Raw genomic sequence first — 19880 nt, 5'->3', positions numbered from 1 at the left:
CCTCCTGAGATTTTCAAAATTTATAAATCATACAGGGTGCCGAGGAACCAAAGTATTCCACCTGTTGTCAATCTAGTGGAACGGAGGCGATATTTATTGTCGTTTTCTGCGCTACTTCGATTGATAACTTAGTTTGTTTTTCGGTAGATGGCCATAGTTCATCCGTGACATTTCTTTCTTTGCAATTCGGGAAGGCCCAAGCTATGGTAAATGGTTAAAGCGGAGAGAAGAGGATATGGGTTTACTGATGAGGGGAAAAAGATCTCCGAAACCGGTATAGACTCTTCCTGCACTCTCCGCTTTAACCAGAGTATTATGCAGCTGCTGCATTTTCGTTTTGCAAAGAAATTGAGAATGTTTATACATTAGAAAAAATAAAATGTATGCAGTCTATAGACTGATGTTTCAAAGATATAAAAATAAAAAAAATTAAAAATAGTCAAGCAATCACCTTTGGATCACTTGGTTTGGATTCACCCACTTTTTTCCAGTGTGTACCTTTAAATGAAAAATACCAAGTTTTTTGTAAAAGGTATATATTAAAATACCCTAAATAAGGGTCACAATACAAAACGTTTTAAAACTAAAATTAAGTATAACCTAATTAATTTAGAGAAAAGTTTAAAATTGACAGAGGTTTTAAAAACAATAGACCATACTTACAAAAATTGCATGCCTGAGCCACCAAAATGTATTGGGTAAAAACCCTTCAAATGTAAATGATATGGTTGTTTTACATATTTATATAAAGATCATCTGATGTTAAAGATATGCCTGGATGTTACCCAGGGCAACACAGGACTCTTCCCACGTGGTTGGAATTTTTTTTGGAGAAATCCTCACATATTGAATTTCAATGACCAACTGACAACTTAATTCAAAAGCAACCCAAAATGACATTAAGAACTGTCAATGTAACCTAGTTGTATTATTACTTCAGCCACAACGTTTAAAGATTATTTTGAATGTTTAAGATAAAAAACAGTATCCAATTTACATATATTAGAATTAAAGATGTTCGAAAAAAGATGGAAAACATTTTTTTCCTTAGAAATAATCCATTAATTAAGTATTCATATAGGAAAATAAAATGTTTACGTTACCAGAAGTTATGCAGTCAACAATACCAATAGGTGTTGTATTAGTGGTGTGAAATTATCAGTAGTAATTGAACAAGAGCTCTAAAATTCTATATTAATTTTAGAGATCGAGTGCAATTTGTTGCGATTATTTCATGAATAAAACTGTTCAAAACCAAAATTTTATTGTAATTTATTTATTTAAGTACAAATCAGTACAATTAAACACACAGTTGTTATAAATATTTGACGGTTGAAAGTCATCACTTTCATAATTTTTAAAACATTAATTGTCATTAATGTCTCTGAATGTATTTTTTCATAGCAACGAAGGGCATCTGACGTAATATACTTGACGACGGGAAATTATCAAAAATTATCGGGTATAATATCACAAGAGAGTGAGAATAAATTGAAAATAATGCGACACCTTTTCGAAAATTTGTTGTTTGGCAATAGACACGAGAGCCCGCAGGACTCGAGTGGCTATTGCCCAATGACAACAAATTTGAGTAAAAATGAAGCATTATTTTCTTATTTATTTTTACTGTCGTGTGATATTCCTAAGATAATTTTTTAATACGTATATTATGGATATTTTCTTAAATATGACAGTTGTCAAAACCAGGAAACTGGTTGCCATTAAATAGAAACAATCTACTTAAAAAAATTATATCGGTAATTTTCTACAGCAGATAATTCTCAGTATAATTTTAATCTGATTGGATAGAATTAAACACGTGATCAAATATCTTACTATACGATTGGAAGTTAAAATCATTAAAATATAATCAGTTTAATTTTTATTTCTGTAGCTTTCTATTGGTCAGAATCTCCTATGAATGAAATAATCAATACAATTAGACAAATAATGGGAAAGGCCTTATACGTGTGGACGTCTAGGAACACAAAATAGTATGTAATATGTACATATGTGTACGATTCTAAGAGTATTAATTAAAGGATAATTGTTTGATTATAGGTCTGGATCCCGCGTATGAAAAAAAAGTTGATTAATAGCAAGCTGAAAATTTGTTAATAGCTTAAGGGTATCTAGTCGAATAAACTTTGATATATGGGAACACTGAAACAGGGGCAGTTTTAATTGTGGAACAGTTTAAAAATTTGGAACGGTCACAGCACGAAAACGGCACATTAATTTTGTCCGACAGAACAGACTTAAACTCTCCAAACAGAGATTAAACTCTCATGAAAAAGTCAGACTGCTATTTATTACCTGTCATAATTCCTGTCATTTGACATATTCTACATGTTCCACTCATTAAAACTCCCATTTGGTGATAAATAGCAGTCTGATTTTTGCATGAGAGTTTAATCTCTGTTCGAAGAGTTTAAGTCTGTTCTGTCGGACAAAATAAATGTGCCGTTTTCGTGCTGTGACCGTTCCAAATTTTTAACCTGTTCCACAATTAAAACTGCCCCTGTTCCAGTGTTCACACATATCAAAGTTTATTCGACTAGACACCCTTAAGCTATTAACAAATTTTCAGCTTGTTATTAATCAACTTTTTTTTCATACGCGGGATCCAGACCTATTACTGATAACTTGCTTAGAAGTCGACCCAACATAAATTGGATAATGATGGAAAAAGTGATATGATAATTATAGAAATACTGTTTTGTTTTTTATCTGACTGAGAATGAGACTAGAGTAACTTGATGAAACTCCAGAGACCTGACATCAAATTGGTTGTAAATGAAGTGATCGTAAAATATGGGGGGGAGTTGGAAGGTATGAAAAGTCTGACAGAGTATGTTGTGATATTGGACCATGGAAGATGTGTAGTGTGTTGTTATGATATGAGAGTTATCTAATCGATAAGCTATGAGATAAGACTAAGAAGAAGAGGTTGACTGGAATGAGACTCAATCTGATGAATGTGGTGGTATATGTGATGTAGGAGCTAAAAATTTTTTTTGGAAAAGTAAAGCTGGTGTAAAATAATGAGAATGTGGGAGGATGAAGTACAAATGAATATTAAAGAGTTAAAGTAAGATGTTGCTTATCGACAATTGGGAGTGAAATAGATGTAGGTGGAAGTCATGAATGGTGAAGCAAAGAAAAGAGAAAATTGTATCAGATGTGGTTTATGAAAAAAGTTGACGGTTGGTTGAAAATCTCGGTTAAATGACACATGGCGATTGACACAGGACTTCTTTGCTTCTCTTTAACTATTTCTAAGTCTTCATACAGGTCCAATTTTAGGAAGTTTTTTTGTGAAATATTATGTAATAATGAGACATCTTCTGGGATATTAAGGGTATGTTTGTTTTGTACAAGATGTTGTGAGAAAGTAGAAGTGTTCTCTCTTTTGGTGTGCCTAAGGAGCGAGAAGATAGGGATCTACAGGTCCTACCTATATATGTAACGTCACAATCAGAACATTGTAATCTGTACACACCACTACGATCCATGTAGTTGATAGAGTCTTTAGAATTGGTAAGACACTGTCCTAGATTGTTGGATACTTTGAAAGAAATGTGAGTATTGTCAACTGCTCTTTTAAGAATATATCTAATGTCTCCAGAAAGACGTTGATGAAAATATGGTAAGGAAGCATGAGGGTTTGATGGTCAAGTCTCTAGGGAAAGCAGTCTCTCTCAAGACTCTAAGGTGTCTCCTTTGAATAAGTTTGTAGACAAGATTAGGATCGTAACCGTTGTTAAACGCTATTTGACGAAGTATATTAAGTTCTTTATCATAGTTTGGTGGAGATAATGGAATAGTTTTAAGTCTATGGATATAACTATGGAAAGCAGCATATTTATGTGACATAGGGTGATTATAGGATAAAGGTATGACATGATCAGTCTGTGTTGGTTTCCTATAGATACTTAAATCGAAATGGTCCTCTAATCTGGTAATAGTGGATTTGATTGATTTTAGAAAGCAAAAGGTCAGCTAAATTAGAATTACCGGAAATGAAAAGCAAAATATCGTCTACATATCTAAACCAATGGAGTATTTCCAGATTTTTTTATAATATGAGTGGATTCTAAATGATCCATGAAAATATCAGCTAAGAGAGGGGATAAACAACTACCCATGGCTAGGCCATCAGGTTGTCTATAAAATTTATTATTAAATACAAAGAAGTCTTGAGCTAGACAAAATTGTAGTAATTGGATGATGGAATTAGTAGTAGACGTAGTAATAGAGTTGGTTCTTAAAAGAGAATGTACCAATTAATAGTTTCATGTTTAGGGACAGAAATGAAAAGGTTGCTAACATCAAGTGAAAGCATAGTAATGTTGGGACGAAGGTTTATTTGTTGGAGATTGTTGACTAGATGACTGGTGTTTTTGACTGAGAAGCGAGGGGTGAAATTCGTCAAGTTGTTAATTAGATTTAATATGAATTTTGATAGGATAGATACTGGTGTGTTTATGAAGCTAACAACTGGACGGGTGGGGGATGCCCTCTTTATGTATCTTAGGTAAACCATACAGTCTGAGTGTCAAAGGATTGCTTGGTATTTTATAGTGAGGAGCAAACTGTTCTGAAAAAAATTCTGCAAAGGGTTTCAGGTTGTCTCAGTTTATTGATGAACTTTTTTGAAGGATCGTCTGTTAGTGGAATGAAGTTATTGTTAAAAAGAAAAGTAATGACCTTGTCATTATACAACGTTTGATCTAGGATTACTAAGCAGTTACCCTTGTCTGCTTTGCTGATGATTAGATTATGGGTTTTGATTTTGTTTTTGATTGAATTAAGGGTTTGAAGATGAATATTCCGTTTGTTTTCAGAGAATTGAGGGAAAGATGAATTGTGCAAAGAGTTTTGAGAAGTAGAGGGTAAATTGAAGGACAAGTTACTAGATGTATTCAGTGGGATGATGTGATTAGAAGTGTTAAAAGATGTAGAAGATGAAATATTTTTGTTTTTGAATTTATTGATAGTTATGAAGCAGGAATTACGAATAGAGGTTTTTTGATTTAACGGAACAGAAAGATTTTGAATAATGATATCTAGCTCAATGGAGAGACAATGGAAGACTGAAGGTCTTTTACAGAAACTTTTCTTGGAATGGAGTATTTGAGTCCTAGATTTAGTAAGTCAAGTTCATTTTTATTAAAGACAACTGAAGAGAGATTTTTAAGTCTTGGGTGGAAAGAAAAATTGGAAAATTTGGTATTGTTCCTGTTATTTTGATTTAGTGAAATAGATTTATTACGAATGAGTTTATCAAGTTTAGATTTGAGTGTATTGAATTTAATAAAGGTTACATTGTCCAGTCTGTCCTGAACATCATTCAAAAAGTTACTCAGGTTATCAAAGCCTATAGAATGAAGTAAAGAGTCATATGTTACCTTAAGCTTACAGTTTAGGAAGTTAAGTTTTCCATAATGGTTACAAATCTCCTTTTTTAATATTTTAAGCTGGAAGGTGTTCTTTAGGGTGACTGGAACGTTTCCTGGTGTTTTTACTTTACAGAACTTTGGAAATACATTGTAGTTAATGCATTGGGAGATAAACCATATATCCAGTTTTAGTTCCAGTTTTTCCACCTAGTAAATTGCTTAGAACAAATTTCACACTTGTAAGGCATCTCTCAAGTGTGTATTCTCAAATGTCTTTTTAAAGTTCCTGCTTCTCTAAATCGTTTCAAACAAATTTCACACTTGTAAGGCATCTCTCCAGTGTGTATTCTCAAATGTCTTTTTAAATTTCCTGCTTCTCTAAATTGCTTCAAACAAATTTCGCACTTGTAAGGCGTTTCTCCAGTGTGTACCCTTAAATGATTTTTTAAACTTCCATCATATCTAAATTGCTTAGAACAAATTTCGCACTTGTAAGGCGTTTCTCCAGTGTGTACCCTTAAATGCGTTTTTAAATGTCCATCTCGACTAAACTGCTTAAAACAAATCTCACACTTGTAAGGCTTTTCTCCAGTGTGCACCCTTAAATGGTTTTTCAAATTTACTTCTTGACAAAATTGCTTGGAACAAATTTCACACTTGTAAGGCTTTTCTCCAGTGTGTATTCTCAAATGTTTTTTCAAATTTCCTGCCCCTCTAAATTGCTTAAAACAAAATTCGCACTTGTAAGGCTTTTCCCCAGTGTGTACCCTTAAATGCGTTTTTAAATGTTCACCTCGACTAAATTGCTTAGAACAAATCTCACACCTATGAGGTTTTTCTCCAGTGTGCACCCTTAAATGATTTTTCAAATTTACTTCTTGACTAAACTGCTTAGAACAAAATTCGCACTTATAAAGCTTTTTTCCGGTGTGTTTTACCAACGATTTTTCGAATTTCGTTTGAATCTTATTCTGACGTAACCCTAAAATAAAAATAAAAATATAAAACTATTGTAAGGTAAATCCGGTGGTAAATAAGATAAATTTTCAATATTTAGTAGCTAGTAGTAAAAGAACATATCTTTACTTTATGTACAACGAGTTTATTCTGATCTCTAATTCGGTTCTTTTCAAATATCAAAATGTCTCCTTGCAATCACACAGGGGCTGCTTATTCACGATTAAAAACAAAGTATCTGACTTCTGGTGGAATAAATTTAAACTACTATAAGTGGTATAAGTATAAACAAACCAGAAAACTGTTGATTAGAATGGAATTTGGTCACTATTAAAAAATTTATAGTAAATTTCAGCATTATGAGTACATTAAAATATTTTAAATCAAATCGGTATTATTCTGTTCCTCAACTGAATGTTTGTTTACTAGTGATGTTGAAAAAGTAACTATTCGTTACAAAGTACTCGTTACTTACGAATACCGAAAGTAACGATTACTATACAGAGAGGTAAATCGTTACTTTGATTACTTTTATTACTCTGATTACTTTGTTACTGCATACCAATCGTATCAGAGCGAGTAGGTCTGGATCCCGCGTATGAAAAAAAGTTGATTAATAGCAAGCTGAAAATTTGTTAATAGCTTAAGGGTGTCTAGTCGGATAAACTTTGATATATGGGAACACTGGAGCAGGGGCAGTTTTAATTGTGGAACAGGTTAAAAATTTGGAACGGTCAGACCACGAAAACGGCACATTTATTTTGTCCGACAGAATAGACTTAAACTCTCCGAACAGAGATTAAACTCTCATGCAAAAATCAGACTGCTATTTATCACCTGTCACAACTCCTGTCATTTGACATATTCTACATGTTCCACTCATTAAAACGCCCATTTGGTGATAAATAGCAGTCGAATTCTTGCATGAGAGTTTAATCTCTGTTCGGAGAGTTTAAGTCTGTTCTGTCGGACAAAATACATGTGCCGTTTTCGTGGTCTGACCGTTCCAAATTTTTAACCTGTTCTACAATTAAAACTTCCCCTGTTCCAGTGTTCTCCTATATCAAAGTTTGTCCGACTAGACACCCTTAAGCTATTAACAAATTTTCAGCTTGCTATTTATCAACTTTTTTTTCATACGCGGGATCCAGACCTAGAGTACCTATTTTGATTTTGAGTATTGTATCTACTCGGATGATATCGGAGTCGGACCGGTATTCCACGAGTGTTCGGTATCAAGTACAGTTAACTAAAATTTTATCTATGAAGGGCGAAGGCTATGAAGAGTTTTATAGGATTACAGGGCGCTGAGAAGTAGCTGAAACAGAGGGAGGTATATCATTTAACAAGGCATGCACCCAGAAACAGATGTCTATACGATTTGTCGAGGTAGATAATTCACAGAATTTCACAGATGTTAGTTCTTTTGAAAATAAAAATGAAACACATTAGATTTTAATAGATAATAAATATACACTATTCTTAACGTTGTTCTGAAGCTATTTCCTTGTGGCATTTTTATAATTAACTATTTAGATGGGAAATAAGCCACAATTACCTTGAAAAAAATTTGTATAAATATAATTGTGGCTTATTTCCCATCTAAATAGTTAATTACACTATTCTTATCAGGCCTAGAAAAAAAATGGTGTCGTTGCAGATGCGGTCGTAGCATTTGCGATCACGGCTATTATCGTTGCATTTGCGGTCATACAAAAATATGTTGATTTTATCGTTGCATGTGCGGTCATTGCCTAATAAACAAATAATTTTTTTACCTTTTTCTACCACTATCACATGAATAATTCTATAACCAAATTTTTGTAAGATTTAAATAATATTTACCATAGACGTTGATAAGAGGAGAAAATGCTTACTAATAATTTTATTACGGCAAAAAGTATTTTGATATAAAAAAACTTGATTCTTTTGAGAGATTAATGAGATTATGTGCACTAACTTAAAAAAATGAAGATAGTTGATTTAATAAACCTTAATGTCACATAAATAAAATATTAGCGAATTGTTGATTATTTCTATATAAATTGAATACGTTACTGTTTGTGTCAAATGTTAAAAAGTATTATAAATTTAAAAATGGGAGTTCCTTCCCTAAGATGCTTTCATGTCTTTTTTATATTTAACGTGTATTAGTTAAGTACAAACATTTAAAAAAATCCTTCACATTTTATCCAGACTTAGGACTGGCTATGATGAATCATAGGCATGTTTAATTTTTTTTATTTTTTTATCTTTTTTTAGCTTTTTTTATATATTTTTTCTGTTTTTTTTTAGTTAAATTTTTGAATATTTGCCACGGACACCAAAAATGATTTTATATCATAAGAGCGCTGCAATAGTTCTGTTGCACTCTTTATCCTATTATCCAGTTGAATATACATTTTCTTTCGTTTCTTATTGTCTACGTTTAAGCCCATTCTATTTAATCTATTTCAGTAGACGACGCTGGTTCTGGTCCGACACCAGTTTGTAAATGTCTTGAACGACAAAGTGTAGACTTACGTGAGGCATACAAAGGAATTTCAGTTAGAAAATGGAGTCCTTTTGTAAATAGTTTTTCGAACTCTTCCCTGTAAATGTCTGGGGTTGGAGTGTCTTCTTCTCGAGCTCTCCTTTTTGAAATTTACGTAACCTTTTTACTTCTAAGGAAGCTCTCATACCAAAAGCGATATCCGAACGATATTTGTAACAGGCAACATCCCATATAGTCCAGACTGTATCGTCGCCCCCGTTAGGTAAATTATTCCGATCATTTTTTTTTTGCACAAACGTTTTTCTTAAAAAGAGGTCCTTATAACAAATACACAGAGTGCCGGGAGGTGCCGCGGTCGGAAAATTGTTTAAACAATTTTTTTTAAACAAATTCAAAAAATCAATTTTTTCACTTCGTACCAATTTTTTTTAGATTCTTTGGAATATTATGACCAAAAAGGGTCTCTTATGAATTTTGTCTAAAATTAATTGTTGTCGAGTTATACGCGATTTAAAATTTGAAAAACGCGAAAATGGTCATTTTCAAGGCTTTAACTCTGTTAGGAATTATTATTATGAAAGTCAGAAAAAGACTAAATCAAAGTTTAAAGCACCCCCTACATGATCCTGAAGAAATTTGTGTCAATAATTTATTACTAAACTGTTATTTTTAACTATTAGCGCTAACAGCGTATGGAGGCGGCCGTCAATGTGAGTGCGAGTAAGATGCACGCCTCAATACGCTGTTAGCGCTGATTAATTAAAAATAACAGCTTAGTAATACATTAATGACAAAAATTTCTGCAAGATCATGTAGGGAGGGGGGGGGGGGGGGGATTTAAACTTTTATTTAGTCACTTTTTGACTTTCATAATAATAATTTATAACCGAGTCATTAAGCCTTGAAAATGGTCATTTTGGCGTTATATATATATATATATATATATATATATATATATATATATATATATATATATATATATATATATATACAAAATATGCATAAGATGGAATGCAACCACAGACACGTGTTTCTGACTATTAGTCGTCATCAGTATGGTATAGCCAAACAGGAGCAACGCAACCAATTTGTGGCTGTAATGTTAGAAGACCCTCAGGATTCGAGAGCAACAACCAACACATCCACGGAGGAAGCTACAGCTACCTGAGGAAAGTAATGCCAAACGTCTAAAACGTTTTAAAATCAAACAAGGAGAGGTTAACGCGAGTTAGTAGATATCGGCATGGCTCGCAACAATGAAAATACAAAATATGCATAAGATGGAATGCAACCACAGACACGTGTTTCTGACTATTAGTCGTCATCAGTATGGTATAGCCAAACAGGAGCAACGCAACCAATTTGTGGCTGTAATGTTAGAAGACCCTCAGGATTCGAGAGCAACAACCAACACATCCACGGAGGAAGCTACAGCTACCTGAGGAAAGTAATGCCAAACGTCTAAAACGTTTTAAAATCAAACAAGGAGAGGTTAACGCGAGTTAGTAGATATCGGCATGGCTCGCAACAATGAAAATACAAAATATGCATAAGATGGAATGCAACCACAGACACGTGTTTCTGACTATTAGTCGTCATCAGTATGGTATAGCCAAACAGGAGCAACGCAACCAATTTGTGGCTGTAATGTTAGAAGACCCTCAGGATTCGAGAGCAACAACCAACACATCCACGGAGGAAGCTACAGCTACCTGAGGAAAGTAATGCCAAACGTCTAAAACGTTTTAAAATCAAACAAGGAGAGGTTAACGCGAGTTAGTAGATATCGGCATGGCTCGCAACAATGAAAATACAAAATATGCATAAGATTGTGGTTGCATTCCATCTTATGCATATTTTGTATTTTCATTGTTGCGAGCCATGCCGATATCTACTAACTCGCGTTAACCTCTCCTTGTTTGATTTTAAAACGTTTTAGACGTTTGGCATTACTTTCCTCAGGTAGCTGTAGCTTCCTCCGTGGATGTGTTGGTTGTTGCTCTCGAATCCTGAGGGTCTTCTAACATTACAGCCACAAATTGGTTGCGTTGCTCCTGTTTGGCTATACCATACTGATGACGACTAATAGTCAGAAACACGTGTCTGTGGTTGCATTCCATCTTATGCATATTTTGTATTTTCATTGTTGCGAGCCATGCCGATATCTACTAACTCGCGTTAACCTCTCCTTGTTTGATTTTAAAACGTTTTAGACGTTTGGCATTACTTTCCTCAGGTAGCTGTAGCTTCCTCCGTGGATGTGTTGGTTGTTGCTCTCGAATCCTGAGGGTCTTCTAACATTACAGCCACAAATTGGTTGCGTTGCTCCTGTTTGGCTATACCATACTGATGACGACTAATAGTCAGAAACACGTGTCTGTGGTTGCATTCCATCTTATGCATATTTTGTATTTTCATTGTTGCGAGCCATGCCGATATCTACTAACTCGCGTTAACCTCTCCTTGTTTGATTTTAAAACGTTTTAGACGTTTGGCATTACTTTCCTCAGGTAGCTGTAGCTTCCTCCGTGGATGTGTTGGTTGTTGCTCTCGAATCCTGAGGGTCTTCTAACATTACAGCCACAAATTGGTTGCGTTGCTCCTGTTTGGCTATACCATACTGATGACGACTAATAGTCAGAAACACGTGTCTGTGGTTGCATTCCATCTTATGCATATTTTGTATTTTCATTGTTGCGAGCCATGCCGATATCTACTAACTCGCGTTAACCTCTCCTTGTTATATATATATATATATATATATATATATATATATATATATATATATATATATATATATATATATATATATATATATATATACATATATCTTAGCTTAGCTATATCTTAATCTTAGCTTTGATTCCAGGCCATACTGGAGTAAAGGGGAATACAGAGGCTGATAAATTGGCAAATATAGTCAAGACTTTAAACATTTCTGCAGACATTGAAATATATAAATTTCACTTTTTACCTTTTATTAAACACAAAATTGTAAATGAGTTTAAAGTTGAATGGACAAAACAGTTTAAAACTAAAGTGATTTTTCTACAAACCCTTGGTTCCACAAATTCACATTTGGGGATCGAAGGCACTTGACATCAATTATTAGAATGCGTTTGGGTCAATGCCTCATACCAGATCATTATTGGTTTAGAATCAATTGTAGTGATACTCCTTTTTGTGAATGTGGACAAAAGTATAATTCATATGTTACTGAATATGTTACAAAATAAATCAACTTGACCTATATCAGGAACTTGTTAATACAGGAAGTCCAACCCCCATTTCAATATAAAATTGTCTACATAATATTAATGACCAAATCTTAAGAACGATCAATCAAATTAAAATATAAAATAGTTATTTGACAATCATAATACAATGAATTTAACGAAGGGAATATGGAAAAATCCAGACCCCTTGAAAAGAGTATTCCCTTCCAATTGCAGTCTAAATACGAGAACTGGCCAAGTACCTAAGAAGTGGAAGCCAAGAAACTAAAAGGAGAAGAAGTGATTTTGGCGTTTTTCAAATTTTAAATCGCGTATAACTCGAAAACAATAAATTTAAGAGAAAAATCACAAGAGACCTTTTTTGTCCATAATGACCCAAAGAATATAAAAAATTTACGAAGTGAAAAAATTGATTTTTTGAATTTGTTTAAAAAAAATGTTTAAACTATTTTCCGACCGCGGCACCTCCCGGCACCCTGTGGATTTATTATGAGGACGTCTTTTTCAGTAAGTTTGTGCAAAAGAAAACGAATCCGAATAATTTACCTAACGGGACCAAAAATACAGCATGGTCTAATAAATATCTGCGGTTAATTTATGTCTTCAATGCACTTAAACTACCTAGAATTCTTTAAAAGCTCGTTCGGGATCGGATTCTCAAAAAAGGGCAGTATAGTGTGCTGTGTGCCAAAGGCCCAGATGTGTGTATTTGGGATTGAGGGCGTACAATAAGAGGGATAATAGGGCATTATAATTTTTGATATAATAGGTTTATTGGTCAATTATAGGTCAATTTTTTACAATAATTTGTTTACTTACATAATAAACTTAAAAAAGTCTTAAAAGCATAGACATGCTTGTTGACTTATCTATATAATGTTTACAGATTAATATTTACAGTTTTTTTGACAAATCAATTTTTTCTAGTATAATTTAAATTTGTTAAATTGGTACACAAATCCCTTTTTTATTTAGTCCAAGTAGTATAAATAATTTTATATATATAATCTATATCTAAACCTTTCTTAAGGTGTTCGAAAAATACATTTCATGCATCTATATCAATTATATCATATACAAATCGTCTCCACTCTTGCTTATTCTTGGACCTTCGTTTCGCTTCAGTCGAAGTTGTATTTTTCTTCTTCAGAATCCTTACCACTTCATCGTTCCAGGTTTTCTTTGGTCTCCGTTTTCCTCTCTTGTTTTGTGTACTTTTGCCTCCCATACGCGTTTTACTTGTCTATTGTCGTTCATTCTACACAAAAGCTAAAAGGATTTAAGCTTGTTCTTATCTAGTATTTGTGTTTTTGGTTCGACTTGTAGTTCTTTTGTTACAATGCTGTTTCTTATTCTATCGCGTCTTGTAATTCCTTTTACTTTTCATGGGCACTTCATGTCCATTGAGTTTATTCTATTTTTCGATGATTGTGTTAGCACCCAGCTCTAGGTAGTATAGGTGAGAATCGGCCTGAAGATCATTTTATATACCCCCATCTTCGTCCTGCTGCTTACTTCTTTCTTTCCAATGAATGCTCTGTTTAAGCTGTAGTACATTCTGGAGTCATGGTTATCCTTTCGTTGACTTCTTCTTCTGATCTTCCTCCATTTTCTATTTTCATACCCAGGTATTTATGTATATGTTGTTACTTGTTCTAGTTTTTGGTTATTTATCTCTATATTTCCTTGAGTATCCTCATTTCCCATGACCATTATCTTTATTTTCTCCATGTTTATTTTCATATTTCTTTCTAAGTGATATTTTTAAAGTTTATGGGCAATTGATAGTCCGTTCGCTGACGGTAAAATAATGCAAAACCTATAAATTTTAAAGATCCGCTTAAATTGGCATGAAATTTGGCATATACATATTATGTAGGTAGCATGGGGACCCAGCTTCATCCCTTCTCGAGAGTGAAAAAATATACGCTCAAAATAAGACCGGAAATGGATAAACTAACTAATTCTAAGCAACTTTTGTTTTATAGCATTTTTTCACTAAGTTAAAATTTTCGAGTTATTTGCGAGTAAATATGTTCATAAAAAACACATTTTCAGACGGTTTCTTGCAACTAACTAAAAAAGTAAGTATTTTATCGAAAAAAAAACACTCTTAGCAAAAATATATCCCATAAAAAAGTGAAAAAAATGGTTTAGGTATGAGATTACCTAGTAAAAGAAGAGTTATAAGTAATGAAAAATACATTGATACTCGCCAAATTTCAAATCGAATATTTCAACGTGAAATAACCAAAAAATAAAGCACTTTTTGGGAAAAACTCATTAAAACTTTTTTAAATTGTTTAAAAAAAACTTTAATTTTGTTTTAGTAGCAAAAGTAAGCAAGTTACGCTCAAAATAACGTTGGTCCCTTCCTTTTTTGGTAAAAAAATTGTGAAAATCACCCCCTAATTAGCATCCTCAGTGAAATTAATCATTACCACTTCATAAGTTGCTTTACTCGTGTATACTTATATTATTGTTTATATGGTAAGTTTCACCGGTTGGAAGTGCTTATTTTTGAAGGGGCTGTAGTTGAGGCTTGAACTAGTCACTAATTACGAGTGCATGCAGCATGCACATTTAAATTTTTCAAAAATTCTTATTAGTTTTCTCAGGATTAAAAAAAAATGAATCCATTTAAAAAGTATTGGACCGAAATTTTGCGCAAGTATTGTATATTTTTGTAATCAGTATTTTAAAAGCTTTTAAATGAGGTGTTACATGATGTACTTTCCGATTCAAAAAAATCTTAGTTATGACTGTCACACGAATATACTATGATTGTTTTAAAAATCGACCTGACCGATTTGCATATTATGTCCTAAAAGTAAATAAGTTAATATGTTCAACCTCAAGTCAAAATTCATCAGAGTATTACCCTTGGGAGGTAAATAGAGTCGTTGCAGAGGATTATCCAAAAATATTAACAACAATAGTGTAGCATGAACATGCTGAACCCATTTTTTTTCTCTGACGTCTTCTTAAAAATTGCCAAGCTACAATAACGTATTCTTCGCTTGAAGACATTTCAAATACTGATATTTGATATACTTACTGAAGTTCCAAAATTATAGCACGCTCCTGTATTCTACATTATATAAAATGTGTGCATGCGACGTTATCTCTGTTGAGTATAAACAGATGTACGCTATTATGAAATAAATGTGCAACATTTTACGTATGTATTTTATCGTATGTGTTGCATTTGGTTTGCGAGCTCGCTAAGAGAGCTACATCGGGGACACAAGTGTGTTGGTTGACTTCGAGTAATTCCGTCAGATTTGTCTTCTTCGCAGACCAAATGCAACACATAAAATAAAATTCATACGTAAAATGTTGCACAGTTGATAATAGCGTACATCTGTTTATATTCAACAGAGATAACCTCGCATCACACATTTTATATATGTAGAATACAGGAGCGTGCCAATTTTGGAACTTCAGTAAGTATATCAGTATTTGAAATTTCTTCAAGCGAAGAAGACGTTATTGTAACTTGGCAGTTTTTAAGAAGACGTCAGAGAAAAAAAAGTAAAATGCGTCGGTATTGGATTCACCCGCTGAATGCATTTAACATAATTCATAGTCCAGCAATTGTTTTAAAAGAACAGTTAAACCTTTATTCTGAAAAATTTAAGGAGTATTTCTCTAATTTAAAGAGGATTTATTTTTACGAAAAAAGGAAGGGACCAACGTTATTTTGAGCGTAACTTGCTTACTTTTGCTACTAAAACAAAATTAAAGTTTTTTAAATAATTTAAAAAAGTGTTAATGAGTTTTTCCCAAAAAGTGCTTTATTTTTTGGTTATTTCACGTTGAAGTATTCGATTTGAAATTTGGCGAGTATCAATGTATTTTTCATTACTTATAACTCTTCTTTTACTAGGTAATCTCATACTTAAACCATTTTTTTCACTTTTTTATGGGATATATTTTTGCTAAGAGTGTTATTTTTTCGATAAAATACTTACTTTTTAAGTTAGTTGCAAGAAACCGTCTGAAAATGTGTTTTTTATGAACATATTTACTCGCAAATAACTCGAAAAGTTTTAACTTAATGAAAAAATGCTATGAAACAAAAGTTGCTTAGAATTAGTTAGTTTATCCATTTTCGGTCTTATTTTGAACGTATATTTTTTCACCCTCGAGAATCATGAAACTCGCCCCATGCTACCTATATATGTATATGCCAAATTTCATGTCAGTCTAAGCGGATCTTTAAAATTTATAGGTTTTGCATTATTTTACCATCAGCGAACGGACTATCAACTGCCCATAAACTTTAAAATATCACTTAACTTAATTTGTATAAAAAATTATTTTTTTTGTATTATTAGGGAAAGAAATGTGAAAATAAACATGGAGAAAACAAAGATAATGGTCATGGGAAACGAGGATAATCAAGTAAATATAGAAATAAATAACCAAAAACTAGAACAAGTAACAACATATACAGAAATACCTGGGTGTGAAAATAAGTCAACGAAAGGATAACCATAACTTCCAGAATGTACTACAGCTTAAACAGAGCATTCATTGGAAAGAAAAAAGTAAGCAGCAGGACGAAGATGGGGTGTATAAAATGATCTTCAGGCCGATCCCCACCTATGGTAGTGAGAGCTGGGTGCTAACACAATCATCGAAAAATAGAATAAACTCAATGGACATTAAGTACTCATAAACAGTAAAAAGAATTACAAGACGCGATAGAATAAGAAACAGCACTGTAAGAGAAGAACTACAAGTCGAACGAAAAACACAAATACTAGATAAGAACAAGCTTAAATCCTTTTGGTTTTTGTGTAGAATGAACGACAATAGACAAGTAAAACGCGTATGGGAGGCAAAAGTACAAAACAAGGGAGAAAAAGGGAGACCAAAGAAAACCTGGAACGATGAAGTGGTAAGAATTCTGAAGAAAAATACAACTTGGACTGAAGTGAAACGAAGGTCCAAGAATAAGCAAGAGTGGAGACGATTTGTATATGATATAGATGCATGAAATGTATTTTTCAAACACCTTAAGAAAGGTTTAGATCAGGCCCGGCCCTAGGGATTTTGCCGCCCTGGGCAAGATGGGCAACTGGCACCCCCCTCCTTGGTAGACCCATGACTCACCACCTTCCTTCAGTCATCACCAAGATTGAATTTTTTGTTGTGTGCATTGTGCTAAATTATTTAATACGCCATTTTCCACTTTATTTGAACGATACACGCTTAAAAACATATATATTATATTTGCAATATTATCATGAAATTGTACTACATTACTATATTAACATGTTTTAATATCCAAAAACTCACTATCCATATCCATAAATACACACTTACTTTTTTAAGTAACACCCTTCTTGCCTTGGTACGGGAAATGTCTTAATAATTCTCCAAGATCCAGGGACTCAGCTATTTCGTGTTTAAGAGAGATTGTCGTTAGAGCACTCAAACGTTGACATAGTTGATCTTAAGTAATTTTTTATTAGTTTCAGCTTTGAAAAGCTTCTCTCTCCAGAGCCCACTGTCACTGGTACGGTTAATAAAATCCTCAAAGAAACACTAACGTTGGGTGCGAAATCAAAATCATACTCTCTAATCAATTTCAGGGTCTTTAGAGGTGTACTCTTGGGCTTCACAATCGTAGAAAGAACTTTGAGTTCATCTTTGAGATCAGTATAATTTGGATTTTTTGACTCATCAAAAGTTAAAGCATCACATAGCTTAAAACGTTTATCTGATAAATCACTAGCAGTTATATCCTTAATTTGGTTTATGTCGTACAAAAACTCAAAAATTTCACCATGGCTCTTAATTTGCTGAAATATATCACTTAATACATTAACGGCTGTGTCTATAATTTTTAAAATATTAAGTCATTTTAGATATAATAAGTTAACCTTATATCGTGTCTCTGAATCCTAGGTCCATACTTTTATCTTCAGCTTCATAGCCAAATTGTCTTTTCACTTTCCTGTTTCTTGCTATTACTGTGCGTCCGATTTTCGGGTCTCAATTTCTAACTTTGATGCTAGCTCTTTTGTGTCTGTCAAATAGCCCTGGAATTTTAAATCACTTCTGAGAGACTTAAAATAGATTTTCGTTTTTTCTAATATATTGACAGCTTGATACATTCCCATATTAAATACTCTGCAGTGATTTGCTGACTACGTTGACGTAAAGTAAAATGTCATGCCATATTACCACAGAGCAAAGAAAAGTAAAGTCACTGATTTGTTTGCCAAAGAGATTCTTCATGAGCAACCATTTTATCGTTGTTTTTATTGACAGTGATTTCTACAAGAGCATCGTAGATTTCTTCAATTTGGTATCTAATCGGAGTAATTGCATCAATTCTATTTCCCCATCTAGTTTCGGACATAGACTTCAATGTTATGCTAGAAATATGATTTTTCAGTATAGCTCAACGTTGAATAGATGCTGAGAAAAAGTTTTAAATTTTTGACACTAAGGAAAAGAAAGAAACTGCAAACTGTGATGCTTTAGCAGCATCGTTCACGACTGAGTTGGGTGAATGGCTAGAACATGGGACAAAAAGTTCTTCCCTTTCATGTTTGCCCCATTATCATACCCTTGTCCTCTCATATCTTCCAAAGGTATTCCCAGTTCATTCGGTTTTTGCAAAATAACTTCTGTAAGTCCCAAGCCAGTGATTTCCAGTACAGGCACAAATACAAGAAAATATTCTGCAATTTTTACACTTTGTGAATAGGAACCTAAATCAACAAAACGTACAAAAATAGTCATCTGTTCCACCCCAGAAATATCAGGTATACAATCTAAAATTATGCTCTAATACTTTGCTGATTTCAAAAAGTTTAAAATTTTATTTTTGGTTTGGTCATGGATGAGTTAAATAATTTCGTTTTGAATACGTTTTCCCAAGTAGTGATGCTGCTTGTTACTATCATTCGTTGTTCTCCTAATTTGCTCTTGTAAAACATAATCAAATTTTCCACAGAGCTCAACAAGCTTTAAAAAATTAACATTGTTGTGATGGAAAAGTTTATCAGAATCGCCCCTCAATGGAAGACAATGTTGTGCTAAGAACTGTATTATTGACATAAGTCGTTCTAAGCCAGTTTCAAAATTGGCTGTCCTCTAAAATTTGCCACCCCTAAATTTGCCGCCCTGGGCGGCCGCCCAGTTCGCACACCTCTGGGGCCGGGCCTGGTTTAGATATAGATTATATATATAAAATTATTTACTACTTGTAAATATTAATCTGTAAACATTATATAGATAAGTCAACAATCATGTTTATGCTTTTAAGACTTTTTTAAGTTTATGTAAGTAAACAAATTATTGTAAAAAATTGACCTATAATTGACCAATAAACCTATTATCTCACCTCTTATTGTACGCCCTCAATCCCAAATACACACATCTGGGGTTCTGACATGGCACACTCGCCACACGGCATACTGCCCTTTTTTGAGAATCCGATCCCGAATGCTGTTTCAAAGAATTCTAGGTAGTTTAAGTGCATTGAAGACATAAATTAACCGCTGATATGTATTAGACCATGCTGTATTGTTGGCCCCGTTAGGTAAATTATTCGGATTCGTTTTCTTTTGCACAAACTTACTGAAAAAGAGGTCCTCATAATAAATCCGTGTTATTCGTGTTAAAAGTTGGTGTGAACACAAGTTGATTTGCTCTCTGGTGAAAAAAGTTGTTTTAGTACGGAAGTAAACATTGGTTTTTGGTGAAATTTTCATAAAGTGTGTGGTGAATTCAACATTTCAACTGTAAGTCATCTTTCTGTTAATTTGA

At 33.3% G+C, this 19880-nt stretch overlaps 1 protein-coding gene across 2 annotated transcripts in view; it reads right to left on the bottom strand.

Annotated features, from left to right (window-relative positions):
* The window catches only part of LOC126881939 (zinc finger protein 227-like), a 63642-nt gene that overhangs the window by 13836 nt on the left and 29926 nt on the right, over positions 1-19880 (bottom strand). The window contains exon 2 of one of the 2 annotated variants that reach the window (XR_007697062.1): positions 664-6384. Coding sequence is in view for 1 of the 2 variants with exons in the window: in XM_050646675.1 (XP_050502632.1) it covers positions 5654-6384 (731 nt within the window). In the remaining variant the exon portion in view is untranslated. Of the gene's footprint in view, positions 1-373; positions 6385-19880 lie in introns of those variants that run through there. The other variant, XM_050646675.1, reaches the window with a different exon arrangement.

This window comes from Diabrotica virgifera, chromosome 3 (assembly GCF_917563875.1).
Source record: "Diabrotica virgifera virgifera chromosome 3, PGI_DIABVI_V3a".
Classification (NCBI taxonomy): domain Eukaryota; kingdom Metazoa; phylum Arthropoda; class Insecta; order Coleoptera; family Chrysomelidae; genus Diabrotica; species Diabrotica virgifera.
This window is presented reverse-complemented; position numbering and strand designations above follow the sequence as displayed.